General features: G+C 39.8%; 1 protein-coding gene across 1 annotated transcript in view; it reads right to left on the reverse strand.

Moving 5' to 3' along the window:
• Positions 1 to 2,190: 2,190 nt before the first annotated feature.
• LOC115648351 (E3 ubiquitin-protein ligase E3D-like) overlaps positions 2,191 to 23,971 on the reverse strand; it is a 133,719-nt gene continuing 111,938 nt past the window's right edge. Inside the window, exon 10 of the mRNA XM_030555811.1 lies at positions 2,191 to 3,993. Within this exon, the coding sequence (XP_030411671.1) occupies positions 3,973 to 3,993 (21 nt within the window). The 3' untranslated portion in view covers positions 2,191 to 3,972. The remainder of the gene's footprint in view (positions 3,994 to 23,971) is intronic.

Genomic DNA, 23,971 nt, shown 5'->3' on the forward strand with positions numbered 1-23,971 from the left:
TGTCCCACTTCATAAAGATTTTTTCTTCTGTATTGCTGATAAATCAAGTTAATGATTTGCCTGCACCTGCCATCTCAGAACCTCATTTGCCATTAGAAGTATATTAACTATTTATGTCCCTAATATCATATTATGTAGGAGAAACTGACACGATGACAGATTTTAAACATACAAAGCATTGGAGCAGATTGCTCTATTGATGCAAAATCACAACAGGAGGCATTTAAATAGGAGGAAAGTAGCTTTACAATCAGAGTGTAGCAATCTGTCATTTCAATGTTTTCCCTCCTTTATTGGCCTAATCATATTCTGGAAAGCAGAGACCAGCACATAACAGAGCAAAACAAAAATGGGAAAAAAATAGTGAAAAATTAATTGTATTCATAAGAGAAAAATTAAAATGACTCACCATTGTTATATAGACAAATTATCATGGAAGCACACAATATAGCCCCAGAATATATATGTGAAAAATGCCACACTTCTGCTTTTATTTGAATACTCAAATCTAAAATAATGAGAAAAAGTAGGATGGGACCTAAACTAGTTGCTGAGTGGTCTTAACCTCCACATATATCCCATATCTCACAGGAGAGGCTCAGCATCTTGCAGCGTGTGTTAGAACAATATTATTGGCAAACATGTAAAGGAAGTGCTGACTTCTGGAATCACAGGGTTTTTAAAGCAGTTCTTCATAATGTAAGAGGACTGTTGCCCCCTTACTAACATTCAGTGGGGGTGTTTGGTTGCTAGCTCCCAGCACTAAAAAGGGAGGGGTCGATGGGAAATCAGGAGCCTGAGACTGACAGTCTCCAGGAACAATGTGGAGAGGCCAATGCTCCAGATCAGCCTGACTGACAGGGCGGGCAGGCTAATCAAGGAGTCAGGAGGCCACGGGGGTCCCGTGCTCTGTGTGAGCTGGAATTGTCTGAGTCAGATGGAGTAAGGCTGAGCTAAGGAGAGAGTAGGGGCCCAAGCTAAGCTGCTGGGAGCAGAGCTGCAGCCCAAAAAGACAGAGCACAGCCCAGAGAGAGAAGACCTGCCCTGGGAGCAGAGCTGCAGCAATCAGAGCCAGAGGGGCCAGACAAGCAGCCCAGGAAGCAGGTGAGAGCTGAGAGAGAGTCACAGAAGCAGCCTGCAGAGCAGACCTGCCCTGGGACCAGAGCTGTAGCAACTGGAGTCAGAGAGGCCAGAGAAGCAGCCCAGGGAGCTGAAGGCAGAGCAGCAGCAGCAGCTGTGCTGAGGCAGTGTGGAGCTGGGGCTGGTGAGCAGCTGAGGAGAGCGAAGGGGACCCTGGGCAGTGGGCCCAGCACAGGGAGACACCTCAGCCAAGAGATTCTGCAGGCCAGACGTGGAGGGGGATCGTAACCCTGACACAGTGGAGGTGACACTGGGGAGAAGGGTCCTGCCACCCAGAGCCTGAGAGTGTGTGGCCACCGCCAGAGCAAATGTCCAACCCGCAGCATCCCTGCAGCATAGCCAGGGCCTAAGAAGGAGGCCTGGGACCTACAAGGAACAGACTGTGAAGTTCCCTGATGTCCAGAGACACTGTTTGTGATGGTCCCTGCCACAGAGCGGGGTGATGTGTTTTCCTTTAACCTTTCCCATTTTTCCTTATTCTTTTTTAAAATTAATTGTTAAATAACTGGTATTTGCTTTAAATTTTATGATGTGATCAGTGGGTCAGGGAGGTGCGCAGTGCAAAGAGAGTACCCCAGAGTGGGGACACGCTAGCCCTGTCCTGGGTGACCACAGCAGGGTTGGTGATTAAGCCCCCCAGGAATCAGGAATCCTGGGCCCAGCCTTGTTGGGTTTACGAGGACTCTGCCAGACAGGAGAGTGGAAGGGGAGTACTCAAGGGCAGGGAGGCCTCTGGACAAAGGAAGTGGGAGCAAGGACTCAGATCCTTTCGCTAGCCCACTTCACTGGGGTAGTGCAGAAGCCAGAAAAGTTCCCCACAGTAGCGGGACCATTCCCCCTGCTTACCATAACAAGAATCTCTCCCTCTAAACCCGTTCCTCTTAAAGAATTGTCCTTTGACAAGCTCACAGCTTTCTTATTTCTTAATTGTTTGCAGTGTAGTTGCTGTGTTGATCCCAGGATATTAAAGAGAGAGAAGGTGGGTGAGGTAAGCTCAAAAGCTGTTTCTTTCACCAACAAAAGTTGGTCCAGTAAAAGATATTACCTCACCCACCTTGTCTCTCTTATTTCTTAATTGTTTAAAGATAAGTACTGCAAAAAAGCCAGTCTGTACAAACAGGATTTCTTCCACTATTTTCAGTAGAAATGCTTCTCCCAAGCATCTTCAGGACATAAGAACTGTGAGACTGGATCAGACCTATGGTTCAGCGAATCCAGTATTCTGACTCCAAAAGCAGACAGCACCAAATGCTTCAAGGGAAGGCACAAAACAGAACAGACAAACGTGGGCTATGCTGCATACTATATTCGGTCTCCTCATAACCCCTATACTTAGAGATTAGTTTACAACCTGAATCATGGTGTTTAATAACTCAAATCAAAGTGTATGGTAGCATAAACTGGATCATCTAGTTATCTATATAAATGTGTGACCCATTTTTGAATCGTGCTAAATTTTCGGCCCCAATGGTATTCTGTGGCAATCTTGAGGACACACAAGAAAATAGATTAAGGTTACAAAATGGGCAGGGTTCCAAATATGTGTTAATACAGGGCTCAGATATACAGTATAAAAGGGATCCACAATACGAATTTTGTCAAAAGTTCAGCTCTATCCTTAGCTTAGGCAGAGTACAGGGCGGCTGCTGAATTATGGTAGTAGTGGTGCTTATGCAGAGATGAATAGTTCATCTTTCCCTCCACTGCCCACACATATATACACATCCTCTCTGGCACTCTCTCTGCACAATGGAGACCAAAGTAATTACTGACAACTAAAGAATGAGAGGTCCACTCCAAAATTGGAAACAGTGCAAGGTTATTTGTTCCACATGGAATGCATTTGGTGGTATCAGTCCAATTACAAATAGATAAGTGACTACAACACAGAAACTGCTACCAACTCCAATCAGCACTAACTCACTTGTCAACTTTTCTTGATAGTCTGATAAGAGGAGAAAGTACTGAATGGGCAATAAGGACTGAACTACTCCATAGATATGGTCCCGCCAAGCCAGGATTGAGGCACCTAGGAACGTCTAGGAAGGGCTGTGTGGGGAAGTTTATGTTGTCACAACCTGAGATGCACGTGCTTCGCAAACAGAGGACTGTGAGTTCAGCAACTTCTATGAACCCTATATTCACAGACACCCTTCTTTTTGTAGTTGCAAGATAATCTCTTTTAAGTAATCACAAAAACATTTTGTCTGTGAACTTTAACTAATACATTATCAATTTCATTCAGTTTTACATAGGGTGCAGGCATGTAAATACTACCTTCTCTCTTGATTAGGGAGTAGGATTTCATATGGAAATAATGTATATGCTACATACATACGTTTGCTGGAAAACAAGTTTACATTTTACAGTTCTAGTTGTCTGATTACCTCTGCCAACTCAAAAAAGTGAGAAAAGCGGTAAAATGTGCATATATATTTCTGAGTTAGAATTCACAATATTAAATATTTTATACCCTCTACTGGCTGTCAGTTCTTCATTTTCCACATAAAATATATGTTACTATCCATCAAGATAATTGACTTCTTTTCCCTTGGTGATTAAGAGGTCATCATTATGGTCACCCCAGTCACTCTCAGAACTCCAGTCTTGTAATGTATGCCTGTCTAAACCAACTTTCTCAGTCATTGGCTTTGCTCTTTCAAAACCAAAAATCCAACAAATATCATAAATAATAAAATAATATTATGTTGAGGTTTTGCACCCTCACTGACTCTTGCTGGAAAGTCATCCCAATGGAAATTATCCTCATATTTCTGTATTTTATTTGAAGGTTAACTTGAGAATAATTTTCAGTTAATGTGTCTGGATTCTTCACATCTTCAAAAAGGCAACCTGTAAAAGAGAACAAAACAAAACAAAAAATTGTTAGCTTCAGCATGGCAAGAAAAAGCATAAAGGACTCCTGCAATTCAAAGAAATGTTGCACTTATTATCACTTCACAGAAAAGTATATTCACCCAAGGCTGTGCAGTACTTTTCTCAAAGAAGTGATTGTTAAATGCTGAAGATAGTTCTAACATGTTTATTCTACTTTTCTATTTATCCCCTTAATATCCTCAAACCCACTGTTCAATGCTTGCTGCTGAATTAAATCAGCTGTAGGAGTTTTCACAGTTGCAACAAGGATTAGCAAGATTCTCTGGTCTGTATTTCTGTGAGGGAAAGTCATGTATACACATTTTTCTCCTTGCATCAGAAATACAATTTGTTTCTAAATGACAAAAGTAAAAGGTGCTCATCTTGGGAGGAGGGGTAGCTCAGTGGTTTGAGCATTGGCCTGCTAAACCCAGGGTTATAAACTCAATCCTTGAGGGTGCCACTTAGGGATCTGAGGCAAAATCAGTACTTGGTCCTGCTAGTGAAGGCAGGGGGCTGGACTCAATGACCTTTCCAGGTCCCTTCCAACTCTATGAGATAGGTATATCTCCATATATTATATTATTGTCTAATTTAAGAAGACATTTGACAGTATTCTGAAACTGGTTTCAATTTTAATCCCTGATATACTCTCCATTTTGCCCGAATATTAGCTTGTTTTAAGAACGTTGTCTCTATCTGCTATGAAATCCTGATCTCATCAGAGTTAATAGAAAAACTCATTCAGATTTCAAAGTGACTAAGAAATAGTCCCAGACACATCCGCGATGCTGCATAAAAAGGAAGATAACTAATTACACTAATACAGTCACCACTGTTACAAAGTTGCAATAAATCTTTTACAAAGTATGTCATGTAAGATATCAATGGAAAAGTTATAGACTGCTAAGTATTATTATCCTGTTTAAATCCATGTATCATCTTTGTATATGCAGTTATGAATATTGGCTAACAGTTTGTATCTCAAACATGTTTTCTTGGGTGATACCCCAAGACAGATTTGCATCTAGACTAGGCAGCCTGCTTGATGGCCCATTAAAGATAATCAGATCACACAGTGAGCCCCTCCTGAAGATCTATTAGAAAGCATTGAGGCAATGGCCACCCCGTGGTTCAGCAAGGCACATAAGGACATGTGATATGACTATCTTTTGCCAGTAATCTTCCATACATTTGAGCTAAAAGTATAAAAGGAGACTGTGATATCACTGCTTTGTCTTCAATCGTGCCCCATCTCTTTGGACATGATTTCTAATAAAAGGAAGCTTTGGACAATGGACTGATGACACACAATCTATTTGGGTGAACCAGAGAGAATTACTATAAAATAGCAGATTTAACATCACTGCTACTATCCTGACCGGCAAACTCTGAAACAACTGTAATGCACACATTTCCTTTAATCAATTAATAACTCTTATTTTCTTTTTGTATTAATAAAACTTTAGTTTTTAGTTACTAAAAGACTGGCTACACATGTGGTATTTGGTAAAATATAAGTATATTGACTTGGGGGAGTAGCTGATCCTTGGGATTAGAAGAACCTTATATATGATGAATATGTTTTTCAGTAACCTCTCATCATAAAGATCAGATGTCTGGTGGTGATTGGGGCTGGATTGCATAAGGGGACTGTATTTTGGCTTCTTGTTAGCCAGTGTGGTGATACAGGAGCTCAGTTTTGTTGCTGACATGGTGAACTCTAATGTTAGAATAATCACCAGTTTTGAGGTATGTCTGCCCTATTTTTGATCAGTTTGTCCTGAACGTGGCATTCTCAGCTGTGACCCACACTAGGCATGGTCCACAGGATTTTTTTTACAGAAAAATCCTGGAAGGAGGAAAACTACATGACAAACACTGCATGGAAAATGATCTATCTTCTTCCTTTTGGTGTGCAGGACTAATGGCAATACAGAAGGGACAAGGAGTGTGACCTGCCAAATACAAAAAGCCCAAGGATTTGTGGGAGTAAATGGGTCCATCCTACTGGCTATTGGTTCATTTGCATGTAAGAGCTCTCTCTCCATGTTCTTTTCAGCCTTCTTCAGAACTGGCAGTCTATACTAGAACACAATTAGAATATGATGCTAAACAACTGGGGAAAAAGTATGAGCAAAGTGGACCTCCAGAGTAAGCAAAACAGCTAACTATTACACTGGGAAAGCTTAATACTATGCTGATCAAAAAGGTAATTCAGAAAACACATTGAAGCCACTATGGAAGGACGAAAAAGTCAATAGGTCATTTAGCATATTACTGAACACACCCAGGGAACAGAACTGATGCCTCATAGAAACAAAGCAAGAAGAAGAGTCATTAGACACATGCTGGCCTTATTCCTCCATGCTCCTTGCAACTCCAATGGATTACAAGCAATTACAGATCTAGTAAAGTTCAATATCATCTTGGGTTTGTAAATTATTAGACTACATGTATGTGGATGTCATGCTGATCTTTAATCCCCAGACTGTTTTGAGACTGTATTCAAAGAACATACTAAATATGATGAACTGGCAGAGATTGAATTGCAAATAAAACAGCAACTATATCAAATGATTAGTCAAAATATAGAGCTGCAAAGAATAAAATATTTCTTTCTGATCAGATGACCAAAGGAATACTCAAAAGACATTCAGATGTTTGCTAGAGAAGATGCAGAATATTTACTGTCTTCAGACACATCTAGGGGATTTGTACTAGGAAAGGATTTGCATCAATAATAACCTGAATATAGACAACGAATTAACCAAGACTATGACACTTCTTGGCTATAATGGAAAAAATCTGAATCCCAACATTTCAACTGCTCAGTATCCACTTGCTGTCTGCAACAATTACAATAGGACCACACTGGAAAGCTCCACATTTCCATGGGCTTTATTACATGGGAGAGCTGTGCAGAAACTGAAATTTCTATTCTGTGGAAAACTTTGCATTAAAAAACTTCTACATCAGGATAAAAAGCAATTTTTTTTGAAAATGTACATTTTTCAATGGAATAGAAATTTTTGATTTTTTAAAAAAATATTCCAGGCAGATAGCTGGCCCACCACTAATCTAGTTGCCCAAGAAGACAACCGCCCAGGGAAACCTGTCTGCCTAACGAGTTTCTTTCAAAAGTTTCATCCCAACCACATGTTCCCATGGAACATTTTGATTCTGTCAAACTAGCATTTTCCAACTAAAAAAAACTTATTCTGTTGGAAAAAATTTCAACAGTTCTAGGGTTTCCTGGAAAATACTAATGACGGAAGATATTAATTCTCTAAACTACTGTCTTCCACTCTCAACTGCCAGGAAACACAAAATACCTTCCACCTTTTCTCCTGATTTAGCTATCCGTATGAACAGAGACAGCAACTTAATCAACAATCTAAATGAAAAAAAGTCACAGACAACCAGGGGCGGCTTTATGTATTTTGCTGCCCCAAGCACGGCAGTCAGGCGGCTTTGGCAGCACATCTGCAGGAGGTCCACTGGTAATGTGGATTCGACAGCATGACTGCAGGAGGTCCGCCAGTCCCGAGGCTTCAGCGTACCCGCCACCGAATTGCCGCTGAATCCACGGGACTGGCGGACCTCCCGCAGGCATGCTGCCAAAGGCTCCCTGACTGCTGCCCCCACAGCGACCGGCAGGCTGACCCAGGCACGCGCTTGGTGCGCTGGTGCCTGGAGCTGCCCCTGCAGACAACCAGACTAATGGTGAAAACCTGGCTCCTTTGAAGTTAAATGCAAAACTTCTACTGACTTCAGTGGGGCTAGAGATCTAGCAGAAAACAGGACAGACAGAAACAAGAAAGAGAAGCAACAACTATTTCAATACAACAGAATCAAAACTTGAGATAGATTTTTCTCTTGACTCAATGCAGGATCCTTCTATCTTTCACTATGTAGTACTGGTGATATCATTACAGTTGATGTGTTTATTTAATTTGACCATTTGATATTTTGAGGGTTTTTTTGTACTGTTATATTTCCCTGCTGTGCAATAAAAAGTAAAACTTAGAAAAGAATGCTTTGTGACTACATTTGCAAATATTACCAAAGTGAATGAAAGAAAACCACAGTAGATCATCAGAATATTTGATGACTCCAACAACAAAAGAGTAATAATACTGGGATATCATAAAACTAGCTAACAAGTACCTACAATATTTTAAATACAACAAATTATATAGAATACATTCAAATTGAAGATTAAAATTTATTAAATTCTATGGGTTCAAAGGAAAGCCTACAAAATGCTACAAAATAATAGTAAGCTTTAAAAAACTAATAATATCCACCCTCTATTTGTTCAATGACAGGAGGAATTGTATCTTATAGTCTGTATGATAATTATTGTAGATGTACTCATGCACCTTAGCAACATTATAGTATCAAAAAAGTTAATGTTGCAGTTTTCTTCTAACTCAACTAGAGATCTGTGGGTTTGTGGGAGTTTTTGCCCCATCTATCGTTCTATTGCCTTTCTGAGCCACAGACTACTAGCCTCATCAGGGATTACCACAGATAATCTTGTCAAAGCCTACAAACATGGTATTTCATGCACTCCCTGTCAGTACCCAGGCTGGCCCGGGGAAGCTAATGATCCTACCAGTGGACAAAATTCAGTAATGAAACCTGGTCACATGCCACTGAGGCACATTGTGCATAAGCGCCGAAGAATGCTATCAGCACAATATGAAAGAGAAGCACCAAACAAAACAACTCTGATCTACAAACTAAGTTGTCAAGTTAATTGGTTTTTGAACAGTTTACACAAGAATTTTTTTTGTTGTTGCAGATAGTACAGTGTACTGAGTCCTTTTCAAGAATCTCAATCCGGTGTATATTAGCCAACTTTTAAATGCTGGTTTTTGTACTCTATGTATCCTTACCTGTGCCAAGAAAAATTGCTTTAATCTGCTATTTGTTTCAAAATATTATAATTTTATTCTATTTCACAATACCGAGTGAAGTCTCAGCATTCCATGTTGCTAGTTTTCACAGTACAAGAAGCTGCAAAAAACTTCATCTAATGAATGAATACAAACTCTACATTTGCAGGTTCTTTATAGATATATAGTGCAGTGCAGCACAGCCATATATGTACATACATACACATACACACACACGCAAAAGACAAATCACACCAGCTTGTTTTTATTGTAAATGGTAAAATGGCAGAAATGTTGACACACATTCTCAGATCCACAGAAAGTTAAGAAAGGTGGCTTATTCTGTACATACCAAGAGTCAATATCTATTTGATTGTCATCACAACTGGAAGCTGCTATTTTTTTGCTCTTCCAGCGACTGTGACAAATGCCTTTGAATAAACTATGTTAAGATGAATCCAGATAAAATGGGGAAATTATGTTGATAGTTAGGAAGAAATTAACTGGATAGTGAGCCCATGTTAGTTCAATGTGCCAGATCATCGGCAATCTAGTTGCAATTTCATGATCATATTCCATCCACTGATGCTATTGTTGCAGTCTTGGTGGCAGGTAGTGCCTTTTCATTGAAGTTCTATTTGTGAACATTTCTCTCTGAAATGCAGACCTCATCACAGCATCATTGCTTTGGTAACACCCAGGCTACATTACTGCAATGTTCGCTATTTGAGCTTAGCACTGAAAAACACTAATTGCTCAGTGGGACAAATAGCTAGCTATGAGCCCATAGTACCAGTGTTTTATGACCTGCTTTGTCACCCTGTTTATTTCTTGGCACAGTTCAACATGGTTAGTCATAAAGTACAAAGCCCTAAGTAGTCTTTTTCTCTATGTTCCCCTGCAGTTATGAGCCACTGGGCTGATCTCACTATTGGTTCCTGAGGTTAATTTCTCTGTCTGCACTGGAGATCTTACAACCCTGGAACTTGATTCCTTCTGGGGTCTGCCAGAGCTGTAACAAAATTCAGCATGCAATGCAAGATGATGCAAGTCTGGGATGCAGCAACAGCTGTCAGTCAGTGCCTCCCTGTGGGACCTCTTCCCCAGGGCTGGGAGCAGGGCCTGGGGGGGCAGGATCCAGCAGCTGTGGACCAATCAGCTACAGATGCAGAGGAGGAACCAATCAGGAAGCGGACCAATTGGGACACTTTCTGAGTTGCAATGTCTGCTCTGCAAAAATCCTAGACATTTCCTGTTTGATAAATTTGCCCAGACAGAGGACAGAGCCTCAAAAAAAAAAAAAAAAAAAAAAGGCCATGTCCAGGAAAACCTGGATGTATGGTAACCCTAATGCCAGACAAATTGTTTTGTCAAATTTTTGAAACTTTTCCTTAATATTTATAAGAGATTGCGGTGTTAGTTGAAAATGTCAGGGGTAATTGTGGGCCCTTTTAATGTTGTTTGTACTTTTAAAAAATATATAAAAATTGGGTGCCAATATACGTTTTTTAGATGTACATATAGTTAAGGATAATGTTAGCAATATTGGTTTGCTCAGGAAGGAATAGATGTCCGCACAGTTTAATTTTAGACCTTCTTGAAACTTTCTGATAACATTTTATTTTGCACTATGTTTTTCATACTAGCTGTATCTCGAACTGTTTCACAGTATTAAAGAATACAAGAGATTGTCTAGTAAGAACACCAGAAAACAGTGGTGTAAAGGCATTCCATAATGAATAAATTAAGGATTTGGTCACAGGTCCAACAAAAAAATTAAGAGGAATAGGTGAGGGAGAAAAGCTGTTATTTATAGAAAAAGTTTAAAAAGCAATGGAGACTCAACGAGCCAGAGAGATAAAGAAGGCTGTTCCAGAAGCTGCTGGAGAGAAATCTCTTTGCCAGTATTTCCATTCTGGATAGAACAGATAGAGAGGATGTCTGGTGTTAGATGGGCAGAGGCAAGGCTCAAGCTAGATGAGCAATGTGTTTAAAAAAAACAAAACACAAGATCTGTGTGTTCAGAGTATGCAGGCAATCCTGTGGAGCTGACAGTAGATACAGGAGTAAGAGAAAAGTTAAAGATGATGCCAAAGTTACAAGCAGTGGAGGCAAAGGGGCTGTCTGAATTGAGGGAGATAAAGAAGATGGAGTTCTAGAGAATTCTCCTCTTTGCTAAGAAAAGGACAAACAGTTCTGTTTTTGAAGCAATCAGCTTTAGGAAGCAGAGATTACGCTATGTGCTTATTTCATCAAAACATAAAAACGACGAAGGTGTCGAAAGCTGAGTTTCAGTATATAATCACGGGGATCACAAACTTTCAAACTGCTCCTACTTTTTAGTCACTCCAAAGTGAGAGAATGGTGCATAAATAAAGGGAAGTGTGTGCTTTTAAAAGTTAGGGACACAGGATTTCTAATACCTATATATTTCATACCAGTAAAATACACAGGTGTACATGGCATGTCCAATACAACCCCTATTCATTATCACTTCACAGGTGGAAATGTACTTAAATTCTCTCTCATTTAACTACAACCGTAAGTTAAAGCAAAATAGCTTTTGCGTGTAGGCAAGGCCTTAACACTATCTGATTCATCACAACATTTGTGCTCAGTTTGTACTGGCATAAGATCAAGATAGACCAGGAAGTGGAAGGAGCAAACCATCTGCATCTTGTCCAGGGAACATCTGCATGAATAACTGGTTCCTGGCTTATATTTCTCTCACCAAAGTCCAGAGGTTCCAAACCCTGTCTTTTCAAACAACTTAAGCAGAGAATGAAGGGATTGGGTAATACTCCATTCAGTCTTCCATTATAATTGCCAGATACCTCAGCACACAAAAATGTGTACTATTCATTTCCTGCATCACTACCAGTAACAAAGCAATCGTTGCTCTGTTACAACCACAATTAGCTCGCAATGTGGATTAGTGACTGTGGGCAGTGACTAACTATGCTAACCAAAGGCTGCCTAGTCAATTGGCTTCCATCTGCATGGGTCACATATTCACCCCCAACCTTGGAAAATCAAGTCCACCGAGGTGCAATCCACAATTCATGTTCTGGAAATACATTTGCAAAAACAAAATGAAAATGACTTTGAACGAATATTATTTAACTGCTAAACCTGAACATAAGCCCACTTCATTCTGTCTCTAGTGAATGCAGGGCCCAATAAAAAGGCACCTGCCTTTATCAGAGTACATGCCAGCAGGCAGTTATTTATTACCTCAGTATCTATTAAACTCCTGCCTTGGGGTCTGCACCTTGGCACAGGGGGAAGGCTTGTGTGTTTCAGTGACCCTGAGAACTATGCCAGTGGAAGTTTTAACTCCTCGCAGGACCACCCAAGACGGACAGGTCACAGGGTAGGGACCAGCGGAAGAGCAGTCCATGATCATCCAGGCAGGGGCTGAGCAATAGCAGCCAACAACCTATCCTTGTCAAATAGATGAGTTATAGAAATACAACATAGCAGCCAGTCTGGCAAACAGCATGACAGACAGGGATGACAGAGTCTTGCTCATGCCCTAATGAGCATCTGATGGCTTGGGAAGGATTCAGATCTGTGGAAGTGCACAGACATTTCTAGATTTGAATGTTACTATTTGAAAGGAGCGGGGTGTATTCAGTGCTAGGACAGTGAGAATCAAACACATGCCTATGTTAACAAAGGGATTACTTTCCTCAGGACAGCCTCCTGATATTGTGCAGAGCTCTGATCTGAGCTACACCAGCTAAAGGGAAGCTCTAAATTGTGTTCTGACTATCCATTCTCCAGACTCCGGGGAAAATACCAGCAAGTTATGTTCGGCTTTGCTATGTCCCCTATGCCAGAGAGGAGACTATCAGATAACAGGAGTGCCCTGAAGTTCACTTTTCACATCTGATGAATCACGGACAGAAATTACAACTGCCTGAGGAGAACTGCTCCAGGTTTATGCTCAAATTGGGAAGTTTCATGGCATACTTTGAACATAATGCACTGATGATTCAAGCCCCAAGTAGGTATCAGAATATGAATACAAGTTCTTTACATAATTACTTTCTCCCTGACACTTACTTCCGGTCTAAGCAAACTGTAGAAGAATCAGTTTGCGCTCGTAAGGCCCAATCCACCAAGGATGACAGGATCATGCCCATAGCATGGTAAAGCAATCTAATTGCTTTACTTCTAACAACAAACTGAATTTCAAATCCAAAAATATTACCTGAGGGATAAGATACCATGAAAACCTTCATGAAACAATCTTACAAAACCACTAAAAAGTGTGGCTATTAAAAGGACACTGCCAGTTTCAAATGAGTTCCAAACACTGGATCTTATAAAAATACACTTTTACAAAACCTAGGACTAACAGAAAAGTGTCCATGATCATCATTATTATTTTTTCATTCCAAAGGCATTGTGTACTTTAACAAACTAACGTATTTCCTTGAAGTGTCAGGAAACTAAACATTACAGCATTGTGCTAGTGCAGGGAAACACAGACGTGAAAATAAATAGAAACCAAATAGAAACGGATATGATGGGATTAAATAGCCCTGATGGGTTACAAGTGGAGGGAAGGGAAACCCAGATCATTTGGGGTTAGGAGCAGGGGAAGAAGGAATTATGGCTTTATGATATTGTTCCCTCATTCCCCCCCCCACTCACAGTGGCTCAGCTGGCGCTCCACATGTTGCAGAGAAGGGAACCCTTTGTGAGATCCTCCATCCACCCAGCCTCCTGGGAATTTGAGAAGTTAATGCTGTCAAAGTTAGAATCAGGACTCACAATTTGTCAGACCATTCTGTTTATTAGCGCAGCGCTCCGCCAATAACATTCAGAATATGTGAGTGGCCATGCAAGGCCCAAACAGTCTTATTTATACAGATAAAAGAGCGGGAATTTAGACAAAGGGACAAAGAAATCAAAACAGTAAAATTCACCTGGGGCACAGCATGCATATCTTATTTCCTTACTAACTGTTATCGATCTAAGGCTAATGCTTCACCAATTGCCCTTAAACGGTGCAATTGTTCTATGTTAATGTCTGTATTCCTGACACCTGGTTGCAACATTCCAACAACTTTGCTTAAAGGTACAGACAACTTTCTTTAATCCTTTCTATTCTTACTATATAATTTATTCTACTTTCACAATGCTGACCCTATCAGTATTCATTTACATGGGTCCATCTGTTAAACTGTAAGCAATTTGGCAACAGCACCTGGGGGAACCCATGGGACGTATATTTTTGTCAGAGCCACACTGTCATGGAGGCTAAAAGAGGGGTTGGAGGCAGTGCAGAGCCATGGAAAAGCTGGACCTCAGCAGATCTGCTGCCTAAGCAGCCAATTTCCTTGCTGCTTCTGTGAGAAGAGTGAGAAGGGAAAACTCCGCATCCTAGCGGGAAAGATATGAAAGGAAAGCCACAAGTGCAAACTGATGATGTTTCCTGTTCCCTGGGGGAGGGATAAACTGTGTGTGAGACAATATGACCCAGAGGGACTAGTTACCCGTAGTTTAATTGTCCAAACTGGGAGACAAGTAAAATGTAAAAAAACAACCTAGTGGAAAATAAAATAGATTTCTGTTGTAATTTGAGCAAGAATTTTTTTATAATATGATTTTCAACCTGATAGTGTCCCTTTAATATTGAATAAAATAAGTCAGTCTGTAACTAACATACATGCTTTCATCTTGTCCTTCTTAACAGTGTTAATTTCTCAGCAATATTGAGTTACACTAGGCTGGTTGTACTTGTGATATAACAGAGGTAAATGTGAAACAGAGAGCAATCTTCTGAAGTTCCAGGCTGCGCTTTTTGCTAACATAAGAGCAGCATGTGAAGCATGACCAAGCTTTAGAAGGAAGTCTAAGAAGAGAAAGCCAAAAGGATGGACAAAAGATCAATCTCTGTTGGCTTTTATTTTATAAAAGTTCTTTCAGCATACTAGAAAATAGTGCTTAAAAATGAAAATGTTTTAAGGGAAGAAGAAAAGTGATTTTTTAAAATCCAAATTTAAATGGCTACAAACCCTAACGATTTTATTTTGTCTCATTCCCAACCCCCATCGTTGGCCTGTTCCCATTTTCTTTCTATAGCAGCCATTATTCCTGGTAACGTGTTATGTAGAGAGGCACCGATCTCACAACAGTATTTACTTTTGTTAGACTTAAATACAAACCATGGATATAGATGGGACATGGTGCTAATACTGCATTGTAATTACTGATCTAAATCCAACCAGAATAATAATAATAATAATAAAAATCCACAGAATTTAGGATTTTCCTTCTCAAGACCAGATGCTGTTTGCTTTATACTGTTATGAACTGCAAGCCTCAGCTAATCATGCAGACTTAAGCAGCACTTATTTTCTACAGCAAATGGTTTAAACTGCTGTAGAAAAAATGTTTGCCTGAGGGCACACGTGTGGGCAGTCTGAAAAGCCACATTTAACTGAGGCTCTGCTGAGTTCCAGCAGTTCCCAAATATCTTGTGCTTTGCATTTTTGTGCAACCTTCTGTTTTAGCTGTCCCATGGGACAGATATCAAAGCAGAAATTTATCTCCTTTATGAGGGCTGTTTCAGAGGGAGGAAAGATGGCAACTGTGCTTCTGCTGTGGTATTTAATTCTGGTCTTAATGGCATTTAAACATGCAATAGAGAAAAGAATGGAAGCTCTGAACAAGAGACTAGACATGGTTCTATCTTTTTAAAAGAAATAGACAAAACGAAGGAAGATTTTTCAAACTCAACTCATGGATGTAGTGTGGACCAAATTAATGGAGCTGTGTCTGTCAGAGCTTCTTTGTGGTCTCAGACCACTAGCTGTAACCTATCCTGAAGTGGAAACCCATGTTCCTCCCCCCTCAGACCAGGGATTTAGGTGCAATTCCTCCTGCAATTCACTGTGATTACCTGAACAAGTCTAAGGCCATGTCTACACTAGCACTTACATCAGCAACACTTTTGTTGCTCAGAGGTGTGAACCCCTCCCCCCCAGCAATTTATACTTTGCCAGCATAAGCACGCGTGTGCACAGTGCTATGTCAAAGGGAGACAGTCCCACCAACATAGCTAGTGCTGCTCATTGAGCTCTCTCCAGTCGCAGCTACAGGAGTGCTCTTACAGTAGCACAGCAGTATTGGTACAGCAGTGCCGTTGTAAGCTTGTGAGTGTAGACATGGCCTTAGTTTAGTTCAGCACTTGCCTCCTATTCTCTTTCAGGGGGAATGACTGCGTTAACCAGTGACCAACCCACCTTCATAAAGCAAACCATTCAGAACAAAAAGCTTTACGGAGAAAGCACATCATAAAAGAACAAACAGCTTACACACATTTTTCTCTGACCATACTGATCTACTACACGCTAGGTTTTAAAGTCCTTCAAACCCTTTCTGCAGGGTATGTACGTCCTGTCCCAGTGCCCACTTCAGCAAGAGCTAAATTTAGCCCCACAAGTCGTACAAGTTCTCTGTATTTCAGCCCAATAAGGAAAATAAGTCCCTTCGTGGACAGGAGCAGTCCTAGACTAGCTGTCAGCAACTGGCCCCCTCGGTGAACCATGCAATCGGCGCCCCCACCCCCAAACCCCAAGGGCAGATCTAGGCTGAGGTTTTTGGTAAACTGGGAAATATTTTGCCCCTTTCCCTTTTAATTTTTTTTAAGCTTTTTTTTTTTAAAAAAAAAAACCAGAGGTTTAATTATTCGGTTTGTCCATCCGTCTGTCCATCCAACCAATGTTTGTGAGATCAGATAAAACAGAGACATGAAATTTTCAGAATAGATTTGTACACGACAGCTAGATGATACGTCTGTCCGATTTCAAATAAAAATGCATTAAAATGTTAATTATTTTTATTATTACAAATCCAAAATCTTTATTTTAATCTTTATCATTATTACAAATGCTTGCCATTACCACCACATCCAATATAGAAAGAAATAAGAAAACTCTTCAATGAACTTTAACCTGTATTTATAAAACACTCTGAATAAACAACACTCTGTGCTCTTAAAGCATGACTTTTATTGCTTTAAAGTTTTGAAAATTCAGTCATTACTTTTAGATCCAGTTTTCCATCTATTTCATACTCTATTGACATTGTGGCAAGTCCAACAAGTCTCTCTTGCACCATTGTTGAACGCAGTTATGTTTTTTTCTATTTTAACTTTGAGAAGCTACATTCCCCACTAGCTATGGAAACTGACAAAGTTAAAAGAATGCGTAGAGCTATAAAAATGTTTGGAAAACTGTCTGTTTGAGTTTATTTTCACAAACAAACTTCAGTACTTCTTCAGGAGTGGAATGTTTCTTAAATTGTCCTGAAAAGCCTGAAGCTCACTACACAAATCTGTAGCATCATTGTCTTTTGAATTTTCATGAGTCAATGCCAACTCCAGTTTTATACAAAATTCACTTATCTGTTTTGCTGTTTTCTTTTGCAAGCCGTGAATATCATATAGAAAGACAAATACTGACTCTAGCTGCTGCATTTGTTGAAATCTTTTGTCAACTGAGTGAAGAGCGGTATCAAGGACTGTGAAGTAGAAATTCACTTTGAACCTTTGTTTTGGGTTCTGAATGGGTGTGTCTCATCCCTCATATGAAAACTGCTGTTTCTTTTGCTGAATGCGAACTGTCTCTGGTTCAAATTCTGTTAGAAAGTCTATCTCTTCAGCAAGCTTGAGAGAATCTACCAGTGTTCTTTCGAACCCTTCATCACTTCTGAATTCCTCTAGAATATTTTTAGTTTGTTGCAGTTTTTGAATAGCAGAATGTATGTTCAAGTTCTTTTCCTGAAGCTGCTTACTAGTGAGGTTAATCTCTAAAGGATATTATACCACAAAATGAGTCACAAATTTGAACTTGGAAAGGTCATTTGCAAGAGTTTCTGCATCTGAACATGCCACATTGCCAGATGATCTAGTAAAGGTAGTATTGTTGGGTCTAAACTTTTGGTGAACTTTGGAGCCAAAAAACACCCAGACTGGCCGTCTCTGCATAATCCTTTCTGAACCTTTTTTTGAACAAAGCACTGACCTGCAAACTACTCATGACACCCCCTTCCTCAAGTAGCCATTAGCCTTTATCTCTATGCATTTACTTGTTAAACTTGCTCTTCCTGTAAAATCTTGATTGATTATGCATGACCATTATCTTTTATTAATCACTTTGTTTACTTCTGTGTATAAATATTGATGCTCACCCCTAATAAAGGCGCCACACTTATTCTAAAGCTTTTGGGGTAGTGTGAGCCCGTTGATCAACGCATTTGGTGTCTGGTCTCTGACAGAATTGTGGGCCCAAATTCCAACTCCGCACGACCTTGGGTGTTGGAGAGGTGAGTGAGGACTTGCTTTATTACCTAACAGTATCATCAGAAATTTCAATTAGGGCATTATAAATGTTTCCAAGTTCATAACAAAGAGGCTTCAAAGCATCAATGTGACTCTCCCATTTTGTCTGACAAAGTGGTTTCACAATTAGAGAATTCACATGGCGAGTCAGAGTCTCCCAACGGCGTGCTGAGCCTAAGAAAACCACAAACATGTTACACCAGGTCAAAGAAACTGCTTGCCTCCAAACAGCATCTAGCAGCATCATTGACAACCAAATCAGAGAATGTGCACTGCAAGGAACGAAAAAGGCCCTAGGATTGATTTCCAACATTCTCCTTTGCGCACCATTGTCTTTACCCTTCATATTACTTTCATCATCATAGCCTTGGCCACGTAAGTTTTCAACAGATAACACTTTCAAGCTTTTGTGAATAGTTTCAGTCATAAATGCTTCAGTTGTCTCCTTCAGTGGTACAGAACCCAAAAAATGTTCCTTTATGAGCACTTCAACATTATCTTCATCTGCAGACTTTTCCATATCCACAAAATGAACAATCATCGTCATTTGTTCAACGTGACTCACATCTGCTGTACAGTCCAGACTTTTTCCTTGTTTCATTTCCACGAGAATTTGCCGCACACTGTCATCACATCTGGGCCATGAAGCTGGGTCCCAATACTGTAACTTGTTTGTAATTTCCTCATCTTTTCTTTCTTCAACTTCATTTACTTCAATTTCTGCATGTCTCTCTGAAGATGAATAAACTTTCTCCACTTCCATATCAGTCTGATGCTGTGAGCTGCCTTCATCCAGACGTAAGTTTCCATCAAGTTTCCAAACTGCTTTTTTGTGGGATGTGAGCTACCCTCATCTCCAAGTAAAATTCCTTCATCTGGATGTTGTGAACTGCTTCCATCTTTATTTGGATTAAAGAGAAGATATTATAGGAAGGATCCCTGCTGTTTTGCTTGATCCTTCTCTTTCTCAGCCTTTCATTTATGATACTTCACTCCTGAGAGTTTTCTTTTTCCTCTTTCTGCCATGGGGCATTTGAATATTGTTATGTACTGTGCTCTCGACTGCAAGCATTATAGCATTAAGGATGGCTGACACATGCATCACATGGTTGGCAATTTAAACCACATTGGAGCCATCCCAACATGTCTTTTCACTGCTTAAAGGTTCAGTGATTAGTAACGTACATTCACTTACCTATTAAAACAGTTAGTTACAGCGTTTATGCAGAAACAAAATGACCTTTTTTGACACTTATAACCCGACATCGGTTGTTTGGAAAATAATCCCTCTCCTTACGGTTACCCACTTGGAGTGTGACATCATGACTTTCGTAGTATGTTAAGCGTTAACGCTCTTACTTTTCTTTTATGGACCTTATTTATTACATGTGAACCAGTCATAACAAAGAAAAGTCCATAATTACACAGCCTGATAATAACGCTAAAGTTTAATAATGCTTAAAGATACTCAGATTTGGGGTTTATAATGCTGAAAGACATTATTCTTTGGCACCAAGAAACACAATTTTCCACAGTATTCACTTGATTCTTAACCATCTACCTGTGATGTGTGTTAAAATGACCATTTGACATGTATCAACTCACAATATCTCTGCTCTACAAGAATTTCCAGCTATCCAACCTTGATGTATATTCGTGTTAGGTGTCACTAGCATTGCACCTCTTGCCACTGGAGGATGTGTTTCATTGTGGCTGAGTTATTGCTTATCAAAATTGAGGAGTAGTTCATCCTGACCCTATGTCGCAAATTGAAAAAAAAATTGCTAAAATATTATTTTTGCTGTAAATAAAAGATTTGACATATTAATAAATTCTCAGGGATGTAGAGAAATGAATTATAATTAATATTCCCTCCATACGCGCAAGGGAATTGAAATAATGACATCATTATTTTATTTGTATTTTTTCATCTTTTTTTCCATTGTATTATTTTTTTAATTTGATTTTTTCCTTGAATTTGGCACCCCATTTAACTTGGCACCCTAGATGTCTACCTAGTTCGCCTATATGGACAGGCCACCCCTGTTCATTGAGATATCCTAGAGAATGTGGACTATGCTGGTTATCACTGTTTTCTTTGCAAAACTAGATACCTGACCTTGCTGGGCTGACAGACAGAATCTGTTAGTCTTATTTTTTTCTTGAAGGCTACCATTTAAAATACCACTCATAAAATAAAATCCACGTGAGTGGCCTGTAGAACACTGCACATGTATAATAGTATCTTCAAACACCGCAGGATTAAGAACATGGCATTCTGACTGCTGCTTCCTTGGAATGCCAGAGGGGATAGTTTAATGGTCTAAGCATCAGGCATGGAAACCACAGCTTTAAATTCCAGTAGAATCAAATCAGCTTTCGCTCCCTCCCAGGTAGATTAACAGAATACAATGGATGTTATGTGTCAGGTAGGTCAGAGGAGAGGTCTAAAACCAATGTGCTATAAACTCTATACAGACATTAGAGATCCTATGCATTTTTTGTGAAAGATGGGGGCTTGCCCAAGCATGCTGTGCAGCATGCCATACACTGCTTATTAGCATGGCTGCTACTCTCGAGCCCTTTGGTGGTTCCATGTGCATGTACATGGTGAAGTATTCTGGGCTCCTCTGGATGAAAACTGATATCTAAATGCAATTTATTGTCACTGTATTCTGCACCATGCCTCACAATAATAAATCACCCCACAAAAATTAATCCTCCTCCAATCAAAGTCCATCTCCAGTACCTCTTAGCATTCAGGGACTTCTTTGCTGTGGCAGCAGGCTCAGTTCCCTGGCAATCCTGCTGAGAGTACTGTTCCCAAAGGGAGCGGAGATTGCTGCATGCCACAACTGGCCCTACAAGATCTCCAGTTTCTGCTCTGCAGCCCCAGCTCCTCAGTGATGGGTAGGGGCTGGGAGGCAGAGAACCCACTTTAGGGCCAGGAGGAAGAAGACCTTTTCTGCCAGTTCCCAGTTCTGCTTCTTAACCTCCCTGAAGCAACATCAGGCTCAGATTCTTTTTATTTTTATATGTAACCAGTGAGGAATCTGGAGATAGCAGTGGATGGACTAGCAGTTTGGAAATAGAAGTGGAAAGCCAAAGTCTCTCGCTAAAAGCTGGAGTTTAGACAGGTCTGCAAACTAGGTCAAATCGAGAGTTGGGAACTGGTCATTGCATCAGCAAGACTCTCATAAAATCTAGAAACAGGATGTGTGGTTCCTCAAACTCTCCACAGAACATGTCCTTTCAATGTTAAGTTAATCCTGTTATCAGTAAGGTACTGCACTGACAATATATCAGAGTTATTTGATATTAATGTTCGAGGTCAAAGAATTTTTGTGCTTTAACATTAAATGAAAATCTCTCTCTCTCTAACCTCCTCCCTTCTCCCCTCCAACTCAAACTATTTGTCAGAAGTTCATTTGTTCAGTGATATGCTGAGGACACTGGTTTCACCATCTTATCAGCTCTTAGGTTTTTCTATAGTACCCATCACTAAGACAGATAGGTAACACAGATGGCTATTATAGTTTGAAGAGCAGCAGTAGAGGTGACCCTCAGGGCCATACCATCTTTAGATTGGCCAGACAGTTCTTTCAGATTATGTTAAAGTTGGATTGCATATTTAGGGGAATCTTAATAAACTTGTATGGGTGGATTTCATTTTGTTTACTTATAATATTCCAGCAAATATGTTTACATCAGTTAAGTTGTTTCTGTAACTTGCCAGTTTTTGTCTTTCATTTCCTCTCCTTCCCCATAAATCTGAAGGCTCAGAATGTACACGTTTATTCCACTTGTTCCCCATTTGATCTGACTGTCAGTAAAAGCTCTAATAAGGAGCAGAGAGATATAGCGATGTGAAGAGAAACTGTTTGCTTAATATTCCACCTCCGTTGGCACAGCGAGAGAGGGTCTAGTTTATTTTTGTTTTATTTCCCACAAAGTGTCTCATTTAAATCTGAAATGAAACTGTGTGCTAAAGACTTAGGTTGAATTATAGTGTAACATCTCATATCTTCTTATTTGTTTGAGAGTTGGTGATGCTCGTAAAAGTGATACAAAGTGATAAAGTTTTAAAAGGCTCTGCTACATATAGAAATATTTTATGTAACTTTTGCTGAAAATAAAACTATTATAAGCCACCTGTGACATTTGCATGTACCCCAATTTTTAGCCTCTATCTATAGGCCAAATTGAGACACCGGAGAGCTGATTTTAGAAGTCCTGAGGACCACTCCAAGAGAGTAAATGTGGATATCCACAGCAACACAGTCAATTTTTATAGCACTACCATGCTTTGAGAAGAACGGGACTCCCTTCTGCATCATGGTCAGAAGGGAGTTCCAGGTTTATGGAGCAGCATGGAAGAAGTCATGGACATGAGACAGGGAGCAGTATACAAAGGGAAAGGTGAAGTGGGAGACACTGGCAAAAGGAGAGAGAGGAAATAGAAGGAAATGAGAGCAGAGCAATAGACAGGGTAAGGTTGTGGAAGAACAATCACAGATTTTTTTTCCATAATAAACCAAACAAAATTAAGTTCCACAAATAACAGAATATAACATACTAGAAAAAGTACTCTGACCTACTGTGATATATAGGTAGAGTGTTGTGAGTGTCATTTTTATGGCAGAATGGCCTTTCCTAAAATAAAGGTTTCCCCTAAAGATGACCAGACTCTGCATTCACTTGATCTCCTTTAGAAGTTCCTTCCATAGTTGGATCTCCTTGACTGGGAATGCTTTATTCCCCATTCACACGCACTTGTCTAGGACTTTATGATCTGCACTGTCCCAGAGGAGTGCAGATGTCATGGTGGTTCACAGATTTAAGGGACACCAAAAGTTGCACCATGATGGAAGATTCTCTTCAGTTTGATTTGCAATTAGACAATGTCTGTAGTTCTAAGACTTCAAGTCCTCGCTGCTTTGCTAATGGGATCATTACACTCAGATCTGTGATGATCTAATTCTCCCACAGGTAATGTACTTTCAAGAGATGCTTGGAGAAGATGCACCCTTAAACATAATGAAGTCAAATATAATTATATTAAGACTCCTTAAAAGGCAAAAATCATCCAGCATGGGCAACATAAAATAAACATTTAATATCTAAAAACCGCATTACTGAACTGCCTAATGAGCCATTCCTCATGCCACTGAAAGTTTTTAAATAGAGAATGATAAAAAATGACTTCAATAAAACTTAAATACCCATTACCAGAAGTCACATAGTGGATTCTGGCTCAAAAGTAAACATGTTTGTTCACAGAGGGAAAGACAATGGTAATAGATGATTTCCTATGTCTCCTATTGGAGTAGGTTATAATTTTACTGAAGATTCCACACCTACTTACTTCATAAAAATAAACATCAGTTTCTGAAACAGCAGAATGTAACAGATATCACAAATATACCTCTCAACACTTCCACCCCATCATAAATTACTCTTTAAAATGCAGTATCAGAGAGGTAGCTGTGTTAGTCTGGATCTGTAAAAGCAGCAAAGAATCCTGTGGCACCTTATAGACTAACAGACGTTTTGGAGCATGAGCTTTCCTGGGTAAATACCCACTTCGTCAGATGCATGTAGTGGAAATTTCCAGGGGCAGGTATGTGTGTGTGTGTATATATATATATATATATATATGCAGGCAAGCTAGAGATAATGAGGTAGTTCAATC

Source organism: Gopherus evgoodei, chromosome 3 (assembly GCF_007399415.2).
Source record: "Gopherus evgoodei ecotype Sinaloan lineage chromosome 3, rGopEvg1_v1.p, whole genome shotgun sequence".
Lineage (NCBI taxonomy): Eukaryota > Metazoa > Chordata > Testudines > Testudinidae > Gopherus > Gopherus evgoodei.